The sequence below is a fragment of the Stegostoma tigrinum genome, chromosome 27 (genome assembly GCF_030684315.1).
Source record: "Stegostoma tigrinum isolate sSteTig4 chromosome 27, sSteTig4.hap1, whole genome shotgun sequence".
Taxonomy (NCBI): Eukaryota; Metazoa; Chordata; class Chondrichthyes; order Orectolobiformes; family Stegostomatidae; genus Stegostoma; species Stegostoma tigrinum.
The window spans coordinates 33,627,133-33,649,623 of NC_081380.1; the positions used below are offsets into that span (position 1 = coordinate 33,627,133).

Sequence of the window (22,491 nt, forward strand, 5' to 3'; positions counted from 1 at the left end):
TCAATGTTGATGAGTTAGATGGACGGTTGATTCTGTGAGCTCTAGCATGTTTTCTTGCACAGAATCCCCAGACTCACCTCATGAGTCATGCATCATTCCTCCATGCTGCCCCATAAGACAATGGTGCAAAAGCAGGCCATTCAGCCCATCAAGTTGACTCTGCCATTCAGTAAGATCCACGTGTTCCAAATTCCACATCCCTGTCTACCTCGAATAACATTTTGATTTGTCTGCTTAAAAAGTAGCTACCCACTGCTGGCTAATAAATATTCAATGTTGCCATCTCTGTGAGGGAAGAGTGTTCAAAAATCCACAACAGTCTGAGAGAAAACCTTTTCCCTCTTCCCTGTCCTGTAAGGGTGACCCCTCTTTTTAAGACAGCACCCCCTAGTTCTGGATTCACCCAAAAGGGGAAATGTCCTTTCCACATCCACCTTGTCAAGACCATTCAATGTCTTATGTCTTATAAACTTCAGACAAACCACACCTGACCCTCTAAACACCAGTGGAAACAAACCCAACCTGTCTAATTCATCATTGCAAAACCAGGCATTCATTCCAGGTGTCAATCCAGTGGTCCTCTGAACCAACTCCAATATGTTTACAGCTTTTGTTAAAATAAGGAGACCAAACTGAACAAGGCCTTTGAGACATGTTCTCTGCAATGCCCTGTGTAATTGAAGTATAATAGCTTTACTTTTACTTCAGCACTCTTCCCTCCCTCTGGTCTTTTATCTGCACTAAAGCTGGTCATCGAGGACTGTGACATGACATTGGTTGCCTTAATTTCTCTGCCCCCTTACCCATTCAGAATTGGCTCCCTCTGAACTGACCGCACTGTGTGCCCTAAGATCGAACCCTGACTGTCATCAAGCCTACTAACAAGAGTGGTGCTGTTGTATTCTGGCATATTGACCTCTACTTTGCGGGGGCTGAACACCAACTCTCAGATAGCTCCCTCCTATCTTCCCCTGGACCATTTCCCCGCAACTTGAACAGCAGTTTGTATTGTGTCCACAACGGTCATTAATCTCAACTCATCTGGTGATCTGGTGAGCCTCCGCTCTCAGAGACCCCCACCCCAACCCTGTACAGCCTACTTCTACCTCTTTCTCAAAATCCTCAAACAGGACTCTGCTTTCCCTCTACAGTTGCTGCCAGACCTGCTGAGTTTCTCGAGAATTTATGTTTTTGGTCCTTACTTTATGCTCATTCTTTTATTACAAGAATGCATTCCATTAGCTTTCTTTCTTAATTACTGTAACTGCATCCTCACTTTTTAAAAAAAAATCTCATGCACTAGATCCCTCTGCACCTCAGACTTACGTAATCATTCTGTTTAAGTAATTCTCTGCTTTTATATTCTTCCTGCAAAAGGGAATGACTTAAGATTTTTGCACACATTTTCAACCTCTCTTTATCTGTCCACATCCTTGACATTATCATCTTCATAAAGTACTTTGCTACTTATGTTTGTGTTGTCTGCAAATTTAGCCTCCATGCCTTTGATCTCCTCATCCAAGTCATATAAACTGTAAAAAAAAAGCTAAGGCCCCAGCACAGATTCTGTTCATCACATCCTGCCAATCAGACAAAAGAAAATTTGAATTTTTTAAATTCATTAACTGGATAAGGGTGTTGCTGGCTAGGCAGCGTTTATTGCACATCCCTAATTGCCCAGAGGGCAATTGAGAGTCAACCACATTGCTGTGGGACTGGTGTCACATGTATGCCAGACCAGGTAAGGATGGCCATTTCCTTCCCTAAAAGGACATTAGTGAGTCAGCTGGGTTTTTCCAACAATCAGCAATGGTTGAGGTTGGTTGGCTCGCTGAACTGTTTTCGCCCTTCCACGGACCGTGCTGGGTAACATCCTCAGTGCAGTCTCTGATGAAGTGTCAGTGTGTTTTCCTGCCTGGTTTTTTAAACGCTGGGGTCCATTGTGATGGATTGCCTCACTTCCGGGTTTCCTCCGTAGTGGAATGTGTATGGGGGGTGAGTTCAATGTGTTTATTAATAGCCTGCTTCATAGAGTGCCATGCTTCCAGGAATTCTCATGCTTGTCTCTGCCTGGCCTGTCCCAGGATCTTGGTGTTGTCCCAGTCGAAGTCATGGTTCTCCTCGTCCATGTGGATTGAAATGACTGCGTATTGGTCGTGTCTTTTTGTAGCCAGTTGGTGTTCATGAATTCCTGGCATGAGAGTTCCTGGAAGCATGGCAGTCCATGAAGCAGGCTATTAATAAACACATTGAACTCAACCCCATATACATTCCACTACGGAGGAAACCCGGAAGTGAGGCAATCCATCGCAACAGACCCCAGAGTTTAAAAAACCAGGCAGGAAAACACACCGACGCTTCATCAGCGGCTGCACTGAGGATGTTACTCAGCACGGTAATGAAACTAACGAAACATCTGTGGAACAAAACAGCTTGGCGAGCCAACCAACCTCAACACCCATAACCCAAGCTACAGCTCCACTCCAAAACATCAGCAATGGATTGATGGTCATTATTAGATTCTTAATTCCAGATTTTTTTTATTGAATTCAAATTGTACCATCTACCATAGTGGAATTCAAACCTGGGTCCTCAGAACATTGTGTCTCTGGATTAACAGTCCAGTGATAATACCACTAGGCCATTGTCTCCCCGATTCGCTCACACACCCTGTTTTCTGCTTACTGGCCAATCTTCTATCCATGCTAACATGTTACACCTATACAATGAGCTTCTAGTTTGTATAAAATTTTTTATGTACGTAACTAACTTTTTAACTATATTAGGATCATTGCCACCAAGAAGTGTCTTTACTTTCAGATGGTTAATCCTGCCATGTTAGACAAGACCACATCTAGCATGTTCATTAGAAGGTTTCAAAATGTGCTGCTCTAAGAAACTCACTCAAAAGCATCCTATGAACTCATCAAGGCTACAATTACTAATCTAATTTTTCTTGTTTATAGGTGTGTTTAAAACACCCATGATTACTGCTCTCCTTTTATTACAAGCTTCTAACGTTTCTTCTTGTATACTTTGTCCTAATTGTGGTTACTTTTTGGGAGCCTGTAGACCACTCCTCTTAGTGACTTCCTTCCATGGTAAGTTTTTATCTCTACCCAAACTGATTCTACAGTTTACTCTCTCCTTATCTTTGGTTAGACATGCTACCCCTCCACCTTTAACTAGACAGCTATTCTTATTGAATGTCACATAATCCTCAACATTCAGAATCCAGTCCTTGTTATCCAAAAGCTATGACTTTTGGATCATTATAGTGCATATTGAAGTGACTTACTAACTCATTTACCTTATTACTAATCCAAAACTGATTCAGATACAAAGCCTTTAGTTTTTTTGATTATCTTAGTAGCATTGAGTTGGTATGTTGTTAGGTAAGTACAAAGAAGAAAAATATATCTTAAGAACATAAGATATAGGAACAGGCCATTTGGCTCCTCAATCCACTTTCCTGCCTTTTTCCCCATAACCCTCGATTCCCCAACTGAGCAAGAATCTCTCTCAGCCATAAATACACACAAGGACTCTACCCCCACTGCTCTTTAGGGCAAGGACTTTCAACCCACAGAGAAGAGACTCCTCTTTACCTCAGTGTTAAGTTTATGCCTCTATGTTCTGAGACTAAGCCCTCTGCTGTGAGGGGAACCTCTCAGCATTAATCCTGTCAGGATCCTTAAGAATCCTGTATGTTTCAATGATATCACCTCTCATTCTTCTAAACTTTGGTGATAGAGTTCTAACCTGTTAGTCTCTGTTCATAAGATAATCCTCCGTACCCAGGGATCATCTTATTGAAACTTCTGTGAACTGGCTCCAATGAAGTAATATTTCCTTAAATAAGGGGAACAAAACTGCAGTTGCAGTAAGACTCCCCTACTCTTACACTCCCAGCCCCTCGCAATAAGGGCCAATGTTCCATTAGGTTTCCTGATTACCTGCTGCACCTGTATGCTAGTTTTCTGTGTTTTGAACACGAGTACCAACATGCTCCTTTGTGTCACAGTTTTTGGCAGTATTTCTCCATTTAAATAATGTCCTTTCTTCAGAATTTTTCTGAAGGGTCCAGACCTGAAACATTAGCTTTCCTTCTCCTCTGATGCCACGTGGCCTGCTGTGTTCCTCCAGCTCTACACCTTGTTATGTCAGACTCCGGCATCAGCATTCCTACTTTCTTTAAATAATGTCCCGTTCTTTTGTTCTCGCTTGCAAAATAAACAACTTCACATTTTCCCACAATATATTCATTTGCCACCTTTTTGCCCACTTCCTTTAACTTGTACCTCTCTGTAAACTCTGTATCCCTCTCACATCCTGCCTTTCAACCTATTCTAGCGTAGTGTACAAATTTCTTTACAGTACATTCACTTTCTTCAAGTCATTAATATATGTTGTAGACTGTTGCAATCCCAACACTGATTCCTGTGGAACCCCACTTCACAGGTCACCAACCTGAAAAAGATCCCCTCATCCCACTCACTGTTTCTTGCTCATTGCCAATTATATATCTATGCCAACATACTAAGTCCAACACTCTGAGCTCTTATCATATAACTTAACCTTTTGAAAGGTACCTTGTTGAACACCTTATGATTACCGCCCCCCCCCCCCATCCACACTCTTTCCCACTACCAGATCCATTATGGCCTGAACTCTGGTTGGCTCCATGACACATTGCTCTAGGAAACTATCCCTAACGCATTCTAGGAATTCATTGTCGTAGATACCCTTTCCAATTTGATTAACCCAATCAACATGAAGATTAAAGTCACCCATAATTATTGCTCTATTCTTTTTGCATTCTCCAATTACTGGTTGATTTATAGGCTGTCCCAGAGTGGCTACTGTTTGAGAGGCTATACACCACTCCTACTAATGTCTTCTTTCCCTTGCTGTTTTTTTTTTTTTAAAATCCTGCATCCAAATGGACTCTAAATTTCCTGATGTTTGCTTCCTATGAGTCCTTTCCTCTTCTGCCCCTCAACTTGCTACATCATCTAAGCAGGTTTCCTTATCCTCACCCCAAAGAGCACTTTAAAGCTTGCTTTACTTCCCAAGTTATGTGACTCACAAGAACACCTGTCCCATCTCAGGTCAGGTGTAGTGTCCCAACAGAACAGATCGCACATTCCCAGGATTGATGCCAAAGTGCATGAACTTCCATCAGCAGAACCTCTTAGATAATAAAGTGTGAGGCTGGATGAACACAGCAGGCCAAGCAGCATCTCAGGAGCACAAAAGCTGACGTTTCAGGCCTAGACCCTTCATCAGAGAGACAAGCAGAACCTCTTTCCTAGTTCTGCCATTGTCATTGGTACCCAATGTGGACTGTGACCACTGGATCCTTCCTCTTCTGTTGTAAGTTCTTCACCAATCAGCAGCAGGTATCCAAACCCTGGTACTGGGCAACAACACAGCTGTCTGGACTCTCGGTCTTTGCTGCAGAACAGTGCTAACCCCCTGACAATGTCCCCGACTACTGCTACATGCCTTTTTACTTGCTCTTCTTCAATGGCTTCACATACCATGGTGCTATGGCCAGTTAATGCGCCTACTTTGCAGTCCTCACTCTCATCCAAACAAACTGAGAAACCTTCAAACTTGCTGGACAATTACAAAATTTTGGTCGGCACAACATTGTGGGCTGAAGGGCCTGTTCTGTGCTGTACTGTTCTATGTTCTATGTTCTAAAAGGCTGAGTATCTGGCTCTGCTACCTTCTGTGTCCCCTAACCTGCCTCATTGCGGTCACATAGTCCTGTCCCTGCCTGCTGATCAAGTTAAAGACCTCATTCTAAACAGTGTGACTGCCACAAGGGTAAAAGTAACCAGGTAACCTTTCTCCTTCCTGATGTGGGCAGTGTCTGCAGTTCAGTACCCCAGAGATTGGCAGGAAGGTACAAACAGAGAAGTTTCTGCAACTGCAAGTATGCTTGCCCTGGGTCACACCAGTCTCCAGGAGCTCTCATATACTGCAACCTGCACATCACCCGCCCTGTCATCTTGAATATGTATTAAGTAATGATTGAGAATTAATTATTTATAATTCATCTTGCCTACTTCACCTAATAAGTTTGCAATCCCAATAAAACAACACAAAAAATACCATACTGATTAAACTTAGTTTCTAATAAAGCAGTTACTGATTTACTTACTCCTTCTGCTACACAAAGTTGAAATTGAAATGCTGAAGGCTGGGAAAAAAAAGCAGAGAAACACCTCCTGGTTGTCATTTTCTGAGATCGTTGTTCGGCACACTACTTTTTGCAGTAAACCTTACTTAAAAGCCCCTTTCCATTGTGCATCAAATTCCCAGATATAATCACCTGACCTTTATCTCACTCAGACTAAGTCTCCCTCACATTGAATCCCCATAATTCAAATAATTCAATGTAGAAACTTCACTACTCAAAGGGATTCTGCAAAAAAATGTTTGAGCACAAATGACCGCATTTGCGCCTTTCTTTCAAAACAAGGGCACTGGGTTTGATACATGTTTGAATTGGAAATTTGATTAAGGTTTAACATTCGAAAAACTGCACAATGTCCCATTATGGCCACAGGCACTGATAACAGTGAGAGAAAGGTAGGGAACTGGAAATGCATTCATTCAATAAGGAAAAATAAAGACTGAAAGGTGAGAGTAAGTAATGAACTGTTGCACTTAGATCCAGAAAATTCACCAGCAGACTGCCAGGATAGGGCCACAGCTATTCAAAACATCGCCACATGACCATCTCCTTCGGTAAAAGGTGAAATAATTGCACATCTTTGAACTATTTCAGTCCCTTTCTTCTAATGTACTGCTGCTCCAGTCTTCAGTTGTCAACTAGATTGGTGAAAAGCAATAAGTCCATAAAATTTGAACAGGGCAAAGTTGTTATAGTTTTACTGCTTTATTAACAACCCCACTCCTCCCTAGGATACTTAGCTAAGAATCAGCACTCCATTAAATATTGCCCGTGTTTATATGTACACTCAATTCCGTTTGTTGGCACAACAAATCCAGTAGGTATGAACCCAAGTGCACAACATTGTTGCAACGTATGATACAGATGTCAGCCATTTTACAAGCATTCATCAGTCTCTTTTACAGACAGCTACTCAGTGAGTCTATGGATAACTAGATAATAAAAAAAACTTAACGGCCTCAATAAAAATGTTCCCATAAAAACGTCTGCGGCTGATTGTACTAGGGGCATGATTCTTGCTTTGGGACTTTAATTGACGGAGTATTTGAGAAATCCTGGTTCAGATCTGAAAATAAATATTTCTGTCCTAAGATAACAAGGTGTAGAGCCGGACGAACACAGCAGGTCAGGCAGCATCAGAGGAGCAGGAAAGCCGACGTTTCAGGTCTGGACACTTCTTCAGAAAATGTATGTCCTGCTGTCTTGTGCTTGCCACCTCTTATCGTGCAAGTGGTAGTGTTCCTCCCTCTGGGGTCAGGGGATCTGGGCTCAAGTTCCACTCAGACCATGTCCCAACAGGGTGGTTAACAGGAACAAAAACAAAATTGCTGAAAAAGCTCAGTAGGTCTGGCAGCATCTGTGAAGGAGAAAAGAGAGTTGACGTTTCGGGTCCGGTGACCCTTCCTCAGGGTGATTAACAGGTTTGATACTTCACTCATGGCAAAAGCCAAAAAAAAACCACTCAACCTTTGCTTCAACGAATAGCTGAGGCGTACGCTGTGCACCGAACAGTGAAAACCAGAGCCTCTTTACAAAGTGAGGAGTAGGAGGGTGAAGCGTAGTGAGTATCATTAACATTGAGTCAAAAGGGAGTGGGAGAAACCGGGTGGGATGTTCTTCAGAAAGATAGAAATTGACAAATTTTCTGAAATTGAATTCAGAGCATTGGTGATGTTGGATATTTAAATTATTACAGTGTACGTCTATGTGTGCATCTTATCACCATTTTGAAAGGATTCCTATAACCTCATCACAAGCCTGGAGATGATCGGTTGTTTAACGAGCTGGCTTCAGGCAGCAGCAACGATTGGACTCACTGCCCACTTTATTCATTAGCACATCTAATTCGACCAGGCACAATCTCCTGATGAACCCCGAATGCACTAGTTTGCATCACAGGTCAAGAATGTGCAGATTCAGTGAGCAGGATTGGTTCACAATTGATCCAGTTCTGTCAGGCTGGTGAAAGCGACCCCCTTCTGGTAATTATTTCGAACAAGAATGCGTCAGAGTCCAGCAGTTGCGATGGTTCAGTTTACCAAGCCTTTTTGTTTTTGCGCTGCTGATTTTAATTGTAAAGGTGTGGCTTGGGCGACATAAAAATTTTTTTACACATTGTTGATGCGTGCACTAAAAGTGGTGTCTTTCCTAGAACGCGAATAAAGCCGACTTTGCCTGGGCAGTGAGAGATTCCACTAGCCCTCCCCTATTTTTTTCCTGCAGCCCGAATTTGCAATTAAGGTCTGAGCCTATTGTAGGCGAATAAAGCTCCTGGCAAACTGTCTAATGCCACGCTGCAGTTGTCGTGCTTCGCCTGCACAGAACAGTAATCATAAGAGCGGATGATGACAACAGTGACATTTTTGTTCCCACTCTCAGCCTCCCTCACCGCTCGGAGCTTTAAGCGTGCGAACTCTGAATGGCAGCTCAGGAAGGCGAACCAGATTCATGTTATTTCTTTAATTCTGGGCTCATTGTCCACAAAGAGCTAGAACTCATTGTAAACCCTGGACTGATTCTACACTGCTTTTCACGCTGCGAGTGAAAAGCATGTTGAGAGCGAAAAGCATGTTGAGAGCTTCGCCAATGTATTTTGAAACCATAAGTAGAACATAATCACAATTAATTTACTTCCTTCGCAAAATAAAAAGACTAAATCTGGATCAGACTATCATTAAGGAGTGGATATATAAAAGGAGGTTTGAGTTCAGAACTAGAAAGTTAACATAAAATGAACAAACTCCAAGAGAAATTGGTGAGTATATAATCCCGGATAGAGGGTAAACATTAAAAACTACAGTACAAAAAATATAGTAATACTCGGAATCGAATGTACTGTTGCTGCAGGTGCTCCATTTAAGGCATACAAGGGGAGTTGGATCAGTATAGTTCACTCAACAGATTCTCTGGTCTTTCATTTAGATCTTGGAATGGCTGATCTGTGAAAAAAAAACCTTCGTATGGTGCATTTGTACAGCACCTTTCAAAACTGACACTTCTACTACAAATTAAAAGCTTTATGAAGTGTTGCTGTTGTTAACAAATACACAGATGTGACAAAAATACGGTTGATAGTTGTTAGGACAATGGATAAATAAGTTGTCTTTGGGCTACTTGTCGCATTTTTAAAAAAATATATTTTTAGACATTTTTATCTATTTATTTAAATAGCTCAGTGACGAAGTTCAGAATTCAGAATTCAGCCACCCAAGGGTTCCAGTCAATACAGTGTTACATTAAATCATGTTATACATATGTTTGTCAGCAACAATGCTGCCGTTACTGCTCAAAAATCAGAATGCTGTACTACTTGGAGCCTATGTTTACAGTTTACATACAATTATCATCTCCCAGTAAAGCGTTTGATGTTTATGTTAGCAGGTTTCCAGTGTGAACATAAAAGTTTACACACTTTCACTCTAGCCTACTGAGAAATTGTCTTCAAACAACAGCTATGCAAACAACAACTTGCATTTATATATCACACTTAATGGTCTAAAACATTCCGAGGGTACATTATTGAACACAATGCAATGCAACACCAAAGCACACAAAGAATTATGTGACTGAAAACTTGATCAAAGAGGTGAGTTTTGGAATCATTTTAAAAGGAGAAATGGTGGTGTTTAAGGATATAATTGCAGATTTTATGATCTAGGCAGCCTATGGTGGAATGATGAAAATATAAATAGCACATTTGAATTTACATCAAGGCTTTTGGTAGTGATGTGGTTGGTTACTTACAGGTTTTACAGCCCTCCTTGGTCTGGGCTTCAATGAACTATGAGAACAAACAACTTTCATAAATGTAAAACCGCAGTCTGAATGTCAGCATGAGATAATGCCTGGCATAATTTGTTTATGTCCAGATTTTTAACATGTACTGTTTTCAGCTGATTGTATCAGAAAAGCACAATAGATGCCTTTAGGCTGTTGAAATTTGTGCTAGTTTTAAGAAAAATGGTTTGATATATATGCAAAGTTGGTTTGCAAGAATTCATACAACAAACTATGAAAATGCCAACTTAATCTGCACCACAGTTAGACTGACTCAATGAAATGTGTTAACATAGTGTAACATGAAATTATGTAATGGAAAGGCAGAATTTTAAGACTGCTATTTAATTTGTAGACACAAAAGAACACAAATTATACATTCACAAAAGACAAAACATCAATTTTGTTGCACACTTCAGATGGGTTCAACATAACTTGTCATTTACAACGAAAAAATGATTCTAGGATTAACACGATGATTAGATATTAAGGATCAAAAGCATCTCCAAGCTGTTCTATGTAGAGCACATTTTTCCTGTCTGTTCTAACAGCACAAAAACTTTACTCAAGAACTACTGTTACACTTAATTCATGTTAATGCATAATTTACAACAGTAAGCATTGTGATCAGAAACAGACAGAATCATGATAGCACTGAAGACGACCCTGAAGCAACATTATACACATTGTATAGTGCATTTTCTCTGCAATGCACTGACTAAAGTAACCTTGAAACACTGCACAAATTTAGATTGAGATACTGCATCGAGGTATTAAAAAGCAAGCACAAATATTTGCATCAAAACAAATAATGGAAATGAAAAATGTCACTGCCTCGTTTATATTTACTTTAAATACTTAAATTGTGGATTACAAGAGTGCAACCAACGTCATTGGGCTCAGATTACAAACAAGTATCCAATATTTTGTCACGTGGTTCAGAGATGATCTGAAGCCTCACTACAAATGGAGCATGTGATTAAATATCTATCAAAAGATTAAGAGCATTCATTTGCCAAGTAGAAGCTTGCCATGTTAACTTAATGTAGAATGCCTGAATGCTCACTGCATTAACATTCCAGCATACCAGACAAAATACAACTTTGCATCATTACAAATATGTTTTCACACCAGATTCAAGTTTTGTCCAGCAAAACAGGAACATTTATTCAGTGTTTAACAATCAATATACGTTGTACCTTACCATGTTTAGTTTTGGTAGCAGCATCAATTGTTTTTACTTCCTTACACTGCAATCAACAAATGTATAATCTGATAAATAACTCATCCATAAAGATCAGCTCACTCTCTGCCATGCTGAAGTCGCTGATCTCCATCAGGACAGCCAATTAACACACTCTCTCCTTGGAAAACTCTTCATTTGCTGTTCCCAACCATGAAATCAGGAACATAAGGTATGAATTCATACCCCACATTTATTGGCTGAATTATAGATATTTTTAAATCAACCTGCCCAGACATTATGACACACCTTCAGGCCCAGAGTAGAGACAATGACCACTGTGCCACAAGACCTTTGAAGGCCTTATTTCTGTGTTCCTCTTCCATGAATTGCCTTTAATTCTCCGTCCCAGCTATCTTCTAGACCCAGCTACTAATTACCCCCGATAATGAAATGTGAGGCTGGATGAACACAGCAGGCCCAGCAGCATCTCAGGAGCTGTCCTGAGATGCTGCTGGGCCCGCTGTGTTCATCCAGCCTCACATTTCATTATCTTGGATTCTCCAGCATCTGCAGTTCCCATTATTACTAATTACCCCACCTCCCATCTTCAAATCCTGATTACCTAGTTATTGGTTACTAATTTCTCTGGCCTGAGATCTGATTGTTCTACTCCAGCCATACCTAAAGGCTGATCTCCATGTTCCTGACCATTGCCACCTCCCCCAGCCAGCAACAGCCTGTCTCTCCTTTCACCCACTCTCCAGAAATGATGGTTTCCAGCCTGATCACTTGTCTAAGGGTAGTTCACCACCTCCATTGAAATGATCTTAGGTCCAACATCAGGAGTGTCTAGGGTCTCACCATTCAGTCACAGGGAATATACTCTGCACCCATGACGTGTCCTAAAACGAGTGCCTGAATTTTTATCTGAATCCAGCATATATTACCACAACTGTAAACCAACAGTCAGCTATATAACTGCGATGAGTAAAAAAAAACATTTTCTGCAGTTTACAGTGATAATGGGAACTGCAGGTGCTGGAGAATCCAAGATAACAAAGTGTGGAGCTGGATGAACACAGCAGGCCAAGCAGCATCTCAGGAGCACAAAAGCTGACGTTTCGGGCCTAGAACTTTCATCAGAGAGGGGGATGGGGAGAGGGAACTGGAATAAATAGGGACAGAGGGGGAGGCGGACTGAAGATGGAGAGAAAACAAGATAGGTAGAGAGGAGAGTATAGGTGGGAAGGTAGGGAGGGGATAGGTCAGTCCAGGGAAGATGGACAGGTCAAGGAGGCGGGATGAGGCGCTAGGAAGGAAATGGAGGTGCGGCTTGAGGTGGGAGGAAGGGATGGGTGAGAGGAAGAACAGGTTAGGGAAGCAGAGACAGGCTGGGCTGGTTTGGGATGCAGTGGGGGGAGGGGACAAGCTGGGCTGGTTTTGGGGATGCAGTAGGAGAAGGGGAGATTTTGAAGCTTATGAAGTCCATGTTGATACCATTGGGCTGCAGGGTTCCCAAGCGGAATACGAGTTGCTGTTCCTGCAATCTTCGGATGGCATCATTGTGGCACTGCAGGAGGCCCATGATGGACATGTCATCTAAAGAATGGGAGGGGGGAGTTGAAATGGTTCGCAACTGGGAGGTGCAGTTGTTCATTGCGAATCGAGCGGAGGTGTTCTGAAAAGCGGTCCCCAAGCCTCCGTTTGGTTTCCCCAATGTAGAGGAAGCCACACCGGGTGCAATGGATACAATATACCACATCGGCAGATGTGCAGGTGAACATCTGTTCGATATGGAAGGTCATCCTGGGGCCTGGGATGGGGGTGAGGGAGGAAGTGTGGGGGCAAGTGTAGCACTTTCTGCGGTTGCAGGGGAAGGTGCCGGGTGTGGTGGGGTTGGAGGGGAGTGTGGATCGGACAAGGGAGTCACGGAGAGAGTGGTCTCTCCGGAAGGCAGACAAGGGTGGGGATGGAAAAATGGCTTGGGTGGTGGGGTCGGATTGTAGATGACGGAAGTGTTGGAGATGATATGTTGCATCCGGAGGTTGGTGGGGTGATATGTGAGGATGAGGGGGATCCTCTGGGGGCGGTTGTGGCGGGGTGTGAGGGATGTGTTGCGGGAAATGCGGGAGACACGCTAAAGGGGGAAAGTTGTGGTCCTGGAAGAACGTGAACATCTGGAATGTGTCGGAGTCGAATGCTTCATCCTGGGAGCAGATGCGGTGGAGGCGGAGGAATTGGGAATATGGGATGGAATTTTTGCAGGAGGGTGGGTGGGAGGAGGTGTATTCTAGGTAGCTGTGGGAGTCAGTGGGCTTGAAGTGGAAAAACCATTTTAACTCCCCCTCCCATTCCTCAGACGACATGTCCATCATGGGCCTCCTGCAGTGCCACAATGATGCCACCCGAAGGTTGCAGGAACAGCAACTCATATTCCGCTTGGAAACCCTGCAGCACAATGGTATCAATGTGGACTTTACCAGCTTCAAAATCTCCCCCTCCCCAACTGCATCCCAAAACCAGCCCAGCTCGTCCCCTCCACCCACTGCATCCCAAAACCAGCCCAGCCTGTCTCTGCTTCCCTAACCTGTTCGTCCTCTCACCCATCCCTTCCTCCCACCTCAAGCCGCACCTCCATTTCCTACCTACCACCTCATCCTGCCTCCTTGACCTGTCCATCTTCCTTGGACTGACCTATCCCCTCCCTACCTCCCCACCTATACTCTCCTCTCCACCTATCTTGTTTTCTCTCCATCTTTGGTCCGCCTCCCCCTCTCTCCCTATTTATTCCAGTTCCCTCTCCCCATCCCCCTCTCTGATGAAGGGTCTAGGCCCGAAACGTCAGCTTTTGTGCTCCTGAGATGCTGCTTAGCCTGCTGTGTTCATCCAGCTCCACACTTTGTTATTCTGCAGTTTACACCTAGTTCCTGCAATCTAATTTTACTAATTTAAGCAAGATTTACACTACCAATAGAATAATTCTGAAAAATCAAGTACATAGTAAATTGATACACTTGCCAAAGTTCTTGCAAAGCACAAGATCTCACCCTGTTTAAATATAATTGACTTAACTTTTGAAGAGTTTCTGGACAACTGAGGCAGAACAAATGCAAGGAGGCACTTTGAGGTAACAAGTACAAAAGCGTGTATCTTAATAAAATAAAGAACTGCAGATGCTGGATCTCTGAAACAAGAGCAGAAATTGCTCGTGAAACCCAGCAGATCTGTCAGTATCTGTGGGGTGAAAACAGAGTTAATGTTTTGAGTCCAGTGACTCTTCATCAGAATTAACACAGTTACATTCAAAGCTCAACAGTATATGGGTGTATCTGAATTCTCGTTAAATTATTTAGCCTTATGGTGTGATGCCTCTGATATCCACTGTCTAGACGTAATTGCTCTGAATGATTTGCCAAGTATTTCAGAACACAGTTAAGAGTCAAACAGTTTGGACTGAAGTCACATTCGGGTCAAACAGGGTAAGATTAGTAGGTTTTTTCCTCTATAGGTCTTAATAAATCAGAGATTTAATGACAATCCAATAATGATCTTTTTTAAAAAAGAAATCAACTCTTTAGGATTTCCAGATTTGTTTTTAAACGGAATTCAAATTCTCCTTCACCACAGTTGGATTTAAATTCCAATGTTCTGGATTACAGGGGAGGCGATGGCCTAGTGGTATTACCACTGGACTGTTAATCCAGAGAACCAGACAACATGCTGGGGACCTGGGTTCAAATCCCACCACAGCAGATGGTGGAATTAAGAATCTAATGATGAATGTGAATCCATTGTTGATTACTGGGGGAAAAACCCATCTGTTTCACCAATATCCTTCAGGAAAGGAAACTGCCATCCTTGCCTGGCCTACATGTGACTCTTAACTACCCTATGGGCAATTACGGAAGCACAATAAATGCTGCCTAGTCAGTGATACCCTCATTCCGTAAATGAATTTTTAAAAAAATTCCACTGAGTTAACAACAACATCACTGGAGAGAGGGGCTTTTCCACTAATTCTTTTTGCCAGTTTGCTTCAGAAAAGTAACAGCAGCCACTCCATCACACACAAGGAGTTGCCAGTTGAGTTTAGAAGTGACTTTTAGTAGACTATTAGGTCTTGGGCAATCCACATCTACAATGTTCAAACAAACAGGGACTGTTAGATATCCTGACTGCCAGATTCCTGACTGATTTTCCCCTCCTCAGACCCGAGTAGTGCAGTTAATTGCAACATTCCTCCTGCTGATCAGACTGAACCTTTGCTTTTGGAGTACATCTCAGGGGATATACTGGCCTTGGGAGGATTAAAAGCATTACCACTTGGAGAAGTACATGAATGGGATTGGTATGGAGGGATGTGGACCAAATGCAGACAAACAGGAACCAAAAAGAACTGCAGATGCTGTAAATTAGAAACAAAAAAAGAAATTGCTAGAAAAGCTCAGAACTGTTCTGAGGAAGGGTCACCAGATCTGAAACATTAACTCTGACTTCTCTTCCCAGATGCTGCCAGACCTGCTGACCTTTTCCAGCAATTTCTGTTTTTGTTGCAGACAGATAGTTTAATTGTGAAAACTGGACACAGACAAGTTGGACCAAACGTCCCATTTCCATGCTGTAAACCTCTATGACTTATGACCTTGGATTAAGGGGTTAATGATGACTGGCTGTGTAAACTAGGCTTCTGTAGAAGATTATGGGGTGATCTATATGAGGCACTTACAATGAGTAAAGAATTTGAAAGGGGTATCATGAAAGATACTATTTTCTCTGAAGAATCCCAGAAGATTGAGAGTTTAAAATTAGAGCCAGACCATTCAGAGGTAATGTTGGAAAGCAGTTTTTCCACACAGAGTATTGGAAATCTGGAACTGTTTCCCCAACTATATTTATTGAGATTGGAGTTTAAATGTAAGTTTCAGAACTTCAGATAGATTTTTATTTGGCAGATTACATTCTTTGGAAAAGAGAAGATTGAGAGGAGATTTGACAGAGGTATTCAAAATCATGAGCAGTCAAGACAGTTGATAGGGAAAACCTATTCTCATTGGTCAAAGGATGAGGTAAAAACAGCGATGGAGATATGAGGAAAAACATTTCTAAGCAGTAAGTGGTTCAGATCTGAAATGTGCTGCATAAGTGTACGGTAGAGGCAAATTCAATTGAAGCCTTCAAGAGAGAATTGAATTAATATCTAAAAAGGAAATACATGCAGGATTACAGGGAGAAAACAGGGGTGCTGCACAAAGTATATTACTCATTGGGAGAACTGGTGCAGACACAACAAACTGTAAATTTCCAGGACCTCTTTATAACTAGTTGTTATTTCTGTGTATGCCTCTAAAAGAAAGCTCAAGGATTTCTGAATGCAGAAAATGTCACAGCCAAGCGTGATCTGATCAGTGACCACCTCCTCAATCTTAGTGCTCATCATGGAGATCTGGAATGGAAGCTAATTTTTCTCTCCTTAATTCAGAGCCATTAGGCCAAATGTAGGAGAATCTGGGAAACAAAGAGAAACCAGGAAATGCCAGAAACACTGCAGATCAAACTGCATCTGTGGACAGAACAGATAATTAGTTTTAAAATTATTTCGATCCAAGTCCATACTCAATATGTAAATTTATGTATTCTGTTCTCATGTTACACTCCAACTTCCCATTACCAAAATCAGCAGTTTTCACTTTCAGACGAAAATGCAAAAAGATTCAGATTGGCTCTGCTGATTCATAGCAATAGCAACATTGATAGAGACCCAAGATTAGAATCCTACCCACTCAAGCACACCAAAGCACGGCTTGGAGAACAGTAAGATATGAAGGGAAGAACTGAGGTAAGCTTTCTGTTTAAACACAAAGTCTATGCTGCCAGTTTCCATATCACATCTTTTGATTTACTGTAAAGCTGACCTTAATATTCTTACAAATAAATAACCTGAAGAAAAATTTGATTGTGATGCCTGAGAGGTGTTATGCAACATGATAATTCCCAAGTAGGACAGGGCACAATAGTTTTTTTTAAACCCGATCCTGTGCATTCCACATTCTTAAGAATTTCAATGCATCAAGTGTATCTCCAACTTAATTGCAAACATCAAAATTTTGTGACAGACAAAGCTACATAAAGAACTAAGCAAATAGTTTTTGTTCAGATTTAATTTATGGATCTAAAGCTTGTAGTAAAAACAGACTGCTAAATTTTCAAAAATGTGGCTTTCGATTTTTGAATTGCTGTTGCGAAATTTTTCAGCATATACAGTTTGTGTTTAGTTCCATCCTTGATGGGGACAACTGAGATTTTCCAATGAATTTACTGAAGTATAATTTCAAACATAGGAAGTATTAATGTTTCCACAAGTGGATGAAACCTGCTGCACAAGAATGACTGCTGCACATTCTGTAATGAAGCACTTGGTTTCTACAGCAACGAGAACGTCACCTTGGAAACAGTAACCTAGGACACTAGAGTTCTTGGCAATGAGGAGGAACCCAATCTGATGTTAAATCTGGTGCTGAGTCATTGCAGCGAAATGCCATCCAATTACACTAAATTGCTAACGAGAGACTGTTACAGTCATTACCTTCACTAAGTTTTTTTAAAAATCCATCAAAAATCTTGACAATTAACATGATTATAAACACACTTTCATCCTACATTCTTTATTAAAATTATAATTTAAAAGCATGCCAAAACAATAAACAATGTCCATTTTTAGAAATGCATGCCAAGAAAAAGTAGCCAATACGTGACACATACATTTTACCTGCAAACTCGAACAGCAAGGTTTGAGGTGCAATACAATATTGCGATTGATGATGCATTTAAAACTTTCAATCATGCTGTTAATCTCTCATGTTGAATGAGCATAAAGCATTTTATCCCATTACCAGTAATCAGCAAAATGATGCAGACAGTCAAATTTAGCAAAAAACTCGTTCAATCAAAGGAAGTCTGGAAATAGCCCCTTCCCTGACCACACCATGATTACAAACACCACGTGGAAAACAATTGCCACAGAATGTTAACAAACGTAAAATTAACATTAAAATGCAATTACAGTTAAGATTGCTCATCTTATATACAAGATAAATTAAAAGATGCATTGCCCCCATCCCTAGTCCTCACACACAGGGCGGATTAAAACCAACTCAGGGAAAGCATTGAGGTTGCTCCTGTACTTCATTTAAACACTACAGACGAGAAAATGGAGTTGTATCGTTTAAAAGACCGTGCAGATAATGCAAATACTGCCTGGAGTTGTTTCTTCCATTCCGTCCACTCAACTAATAGTGAAGTTCATCTTAAAATATTCAACACATATTTATTTCTTCACAAAAGTTAGCAAAAGTTTCAATCGACAAAGTCAGAGCTGAGTCCTTGAAAGATAAAATAACATGATCATGGAGAGTAATTTTGCAACCTTCACAGAATTTATTGTACAGTGATCAATATTATTTTCACTGCACCTGGCTCAGTTCAGACTAAAAGTTCAACGTACTCTATTTCTGTTATTTTAGCAGCAAATTTAGTCAATTTAAACTGTTTCTTGAAGTAGACATATTATTATAAAACTGAACTTCTGCCGCAAGAATTTAAGCTTGTAATGGTTATTCAAGGAAAAGAATCTAGCCATGCAATGCTCCCCAACAAGCACAATCAAACACACCAAATTCTATGAAGTGCCATTATCCCAACACATATACCAGTGATCAAAACCAATATAGCCATTCCAGAGATACTGGAATACTTGGCTGATGCATTCCACATTTTAATAAGGTGCATCATGAACTGCACCATAATGAGCATCCTCTTTGTTAGCTAATCATTGCGCAAACATAACAGTGACCAGTGTAAGATCTGCATTAAAAGGGAAGGAAAGAAGCATAATTTTAATGATATTTTACATATAGACATATAAATAAATATAAATGTTTAACCAAGCAGTGCTGAACTGTACTAACAAAAATTCATATCAATTTGTACACTGCACAAGAACACTGAATTCTTTTCCCAGGGAAACTGGGGTGTTTTAATAATGACATCTTAACTGCATGAGATCTAGATAAACATTAAACTGCAACCAAGAGGAACCTACAAAAAGCACAACACTGCCTCAATGCCTTCCCAAATACAATTTTAGTGGTGTACTTTGACAATTTACACTGGTGACATTTTCATAAATTAAACTAATTCTGTGCATACTTTGAGATTATCAGAAGATATATTAATATGAGTTAGTGGATATATCAGGAAAACTTTGGCTGTGGGTGATGGTGTAAAATAGACAATATCAACTTAGCTACATGTTATCCATCTCTCATCAGAGAAATGCATAGAAGGCAGCTGGTTGCATGTGATCCATTTCACAGCAATTGCCAATAACAAAGTTACCCCCACTGAATATCAATGGACTTTGATAACCATTGCTTCAAATTGAGCTCAAACGTGAGCTCAACTGTGGTTGCATTTGACAGTCTAGACAAACATATATTTTAGAAAACAAACAAATGCAGTTTGCAAGATCTTACTCTATGTGATCATTTAGGGAGATTTTTAAAATTCACATAGCGATTAACTAGATTGGTCAATTTCTAAGAGCTTTCACATTACAAAGATCATTGGTCCCATCAAGTAACACAATACATATCCGCTGGATATGTTTTGTAAATGTTTTTAAGTCTTCACCTCCACTCTGCCATTTTCTACCTGGAATTCAAGAAAAGTGAGGAAATGGACCTGTACAAGGTTTTGATGTTAGTTCAATTCTGTGCCCACCTGTGCATTATAAATTTTGTGCTTTCCCTTACCACATTAAGTTAGGAAGCACGTAACAACCATCATCCAGTTAATTCACTTTTCGCTAAGAACTATTGAAAGTTAAGGACATCTAAATGATGTGAAGTGAGACGTAACTCATTTGACTATCAGACATTTAGATCATTTAAAATAAAGACTTTAGTATCCTTTCATATAATTACAAAATCAAAATGAGGCTAACACTTCCCAGTAAGTCTGCCCATTTAAAATCCTGTAACATTTATACCAATGCCGCCTCACTGTATCTATCAACTGCAATGCAACCCTGGACTTCAAGTGCCTAAGAACAGACAGATAAGCATTAGGTCTGTTTGAATCTGAAGTACTGCTGCATATTTTCTGGAAGGAGAATCTTTCAGCAATCATATAACTTAAATTTTTCTTAGATAGTGACTTGTGTAAATAACTTCAAAACAACTTTGGTGCATATTAAATATACTTAAAACAAGTTGCAAGTTGATTTTCATTATGGGTTACATCCTCCAATTTATGTGAAATGTCAGTGATGTGCAAGCAGCGGATAAATTAAGTTTGATATCCTTCAATTCCCATGAAGATAGGTCAAAGCAGGTCTGGTAGGATGAGGCCTGGTGGTTTAGGCTCCACACAATTAATCCAGAAATTAGCACAGCTGGCATGATACTGGTGACCGCCATAAGACAATTTAAAATTGTCACTCTCTGAGTTGAAGGCCTGGAAAGGAGAAAGTGGCAATAAGAACTTTCAGATTAAACACAACTAGCATTATGTGGCTATGCTGATGAACATTTATGATCCAGTACGTATTTGACATCAGATGTGGTTACTGTATACATTTGCATATTCAAATAGAAATCTCTGGATTTAAAGTAAAACTTCAGAAGACAGATGTGTGGACTATATTTTCCCTCAGGTTCCACGCTTGTCAAAGAGTTTTGCGAAAGGCAGACCATGCAACGCCACAACAAGCCATGTCCATCAGCTGTTGCTTTACTCAGCTCCCCTAATGCTGCACATATCTGAATATGACCTTGCTTCTTTCCTGGCTCCTGCTGAAGTTCTCACCATTTATTTCAAACAGCACAGACCAGCAGAGTAAATGCAGGGAGGAGACATTTCAAATTGATGTCAGGATCCACCAGTCATCAAGTCACTGCCATTTAGATGTCACAGTATTCAAAGAGTGAAGCAACAGACAATCGACACAAGAGGAGGTGCAATACAGTTGTGGTGAACAAGAGCTTTTCAATATCAAACCTTATCTTGTATAACATATAAGGATTTTTTTTTGGTTGGTGCAATTGGTGAGGGTTTGTAATTATGCACAAATATATACAGTAAATGTATATGAAAAAATTCAATGAAGGATGATTAATGTTTTACAGAAAATTACAAATTACTGTCAACCAAGCTGACCACACACAGTAGATTTATTTGAACTAAGGTTTTTTCACTAGTCTGAAAAAAGTCATCTAGAATTCTATTTCTTACAGAATGCTTACCACTCGCTAAGAGCTGATATGATCCACAGGTGTTTGAGTCAGCATGCCAGATGTTAAGATTTGTACAATTCAGAAATAAATGTTGACCTGTTCACACCTCTAATTGCTTCCTCTATTACGATCGAGTTATATTTTGACTGACAAGCCCCTTAAGACTGAGCAGATTTAAAGCAGTATTAATTGAAATTTGCAGAAAGTGTAACAAGTCCAGCTTATCAAATGCATGCCATGATACCAATCTGAAAATCATCCACAAATCATGGCTTCATTTATGTTTAGTGCATTGAACAATTTAAAAGGGCAAAGTTCTTGAAGACTGTTAAGGTTAGGTAAATTATAGTTAGAAGCTTGATTTTGGGAAAACTCTACTCTTGCAGCTTTGGCCTAAGCTTGCAGATTGAACAATTTATAGACCTTACAGCAGAGTGTCGTATTCTACAAAAATGAACTCTTCAATTAACAGCAAATGTTTAAAAAGACTATGACCTTTTTCAAAGCTCATGCTGAGAGCTGTGGAAATGCTCCAGAAGGAAAATATTCCTCATTCAAATATTTCCTAATCAGAATGGAGGAACAATTGTATGTCAATGCCTCAACCAGAATAATGATAGGACAGAACAGCAGGTGTGACAGATACCATGGACGGAGATAAGCATAGAAGCTTATGCTAGATACTGAGGGCTGAAAATTGTGGATATTTTAGAACAGCATGGAAAATAGCTTAAGAAAGAAATTAGTACAGTGAGGAGGGAACATATAAAAACACTGACAAAACACAGAAGACGCCATTAGATTTTCTCAGTATATTAGGGGTAAGAGAATAACCAGGGATTGAGGAAGATCTATTAGTTACCAAAATGGCAGTGTGTGGGGAGAGCTGGAAGACATGGCTGAAGTTTCAAATGAGTACTTTCGAACTCTACTCACAATAGAGAAAGGCAATATAAGTCTAGAAATCAAATAGGGGGACTATGATATAGTTGAACAAATTAGCAATTCAGCTAGTTTACAAGTGGATA

At 40.5% G+C, this 22,491-nt stretch overlaps 2 protein-coding genes across 5 annotated transcripts in view; one reads left to right on the forward strand and one right to left on the reverse strand.

Annotated features, from left to right (window-relative positions):
- dusp14 (dual specificity phosphatase 14) overlaps nt 1-22,491 on the forward strand; it is a 77,966-nt gene that overhangs the window by 39,218 nt on the left and 16,257 nt on the right. The gene's annotated exons all lie outside the window — the stretch shown is intronic.
- Nucleotides 14,066-22,491, reverse strand: part of synrg (synergin, gamma) — a 108,392-nt gene continuing 99,966 nt past the window's right edge. For all 4 annotated transcript variants that reach the window (XM_059655271.1, XM_059655269.1, XM_048557106.2 and 1 more), the window contains one exon: nt 14,066-20,684. In XM_059655271.1, the coding sequence (XP_059511254.1) occupies nt 20,553-20,684 (132 nt within the window). In that variant the 3' untranslated portion in view covers nt 14,066-20,552. The remainder of the gene's footprint in view (nt 20,685-22,491) is intronic.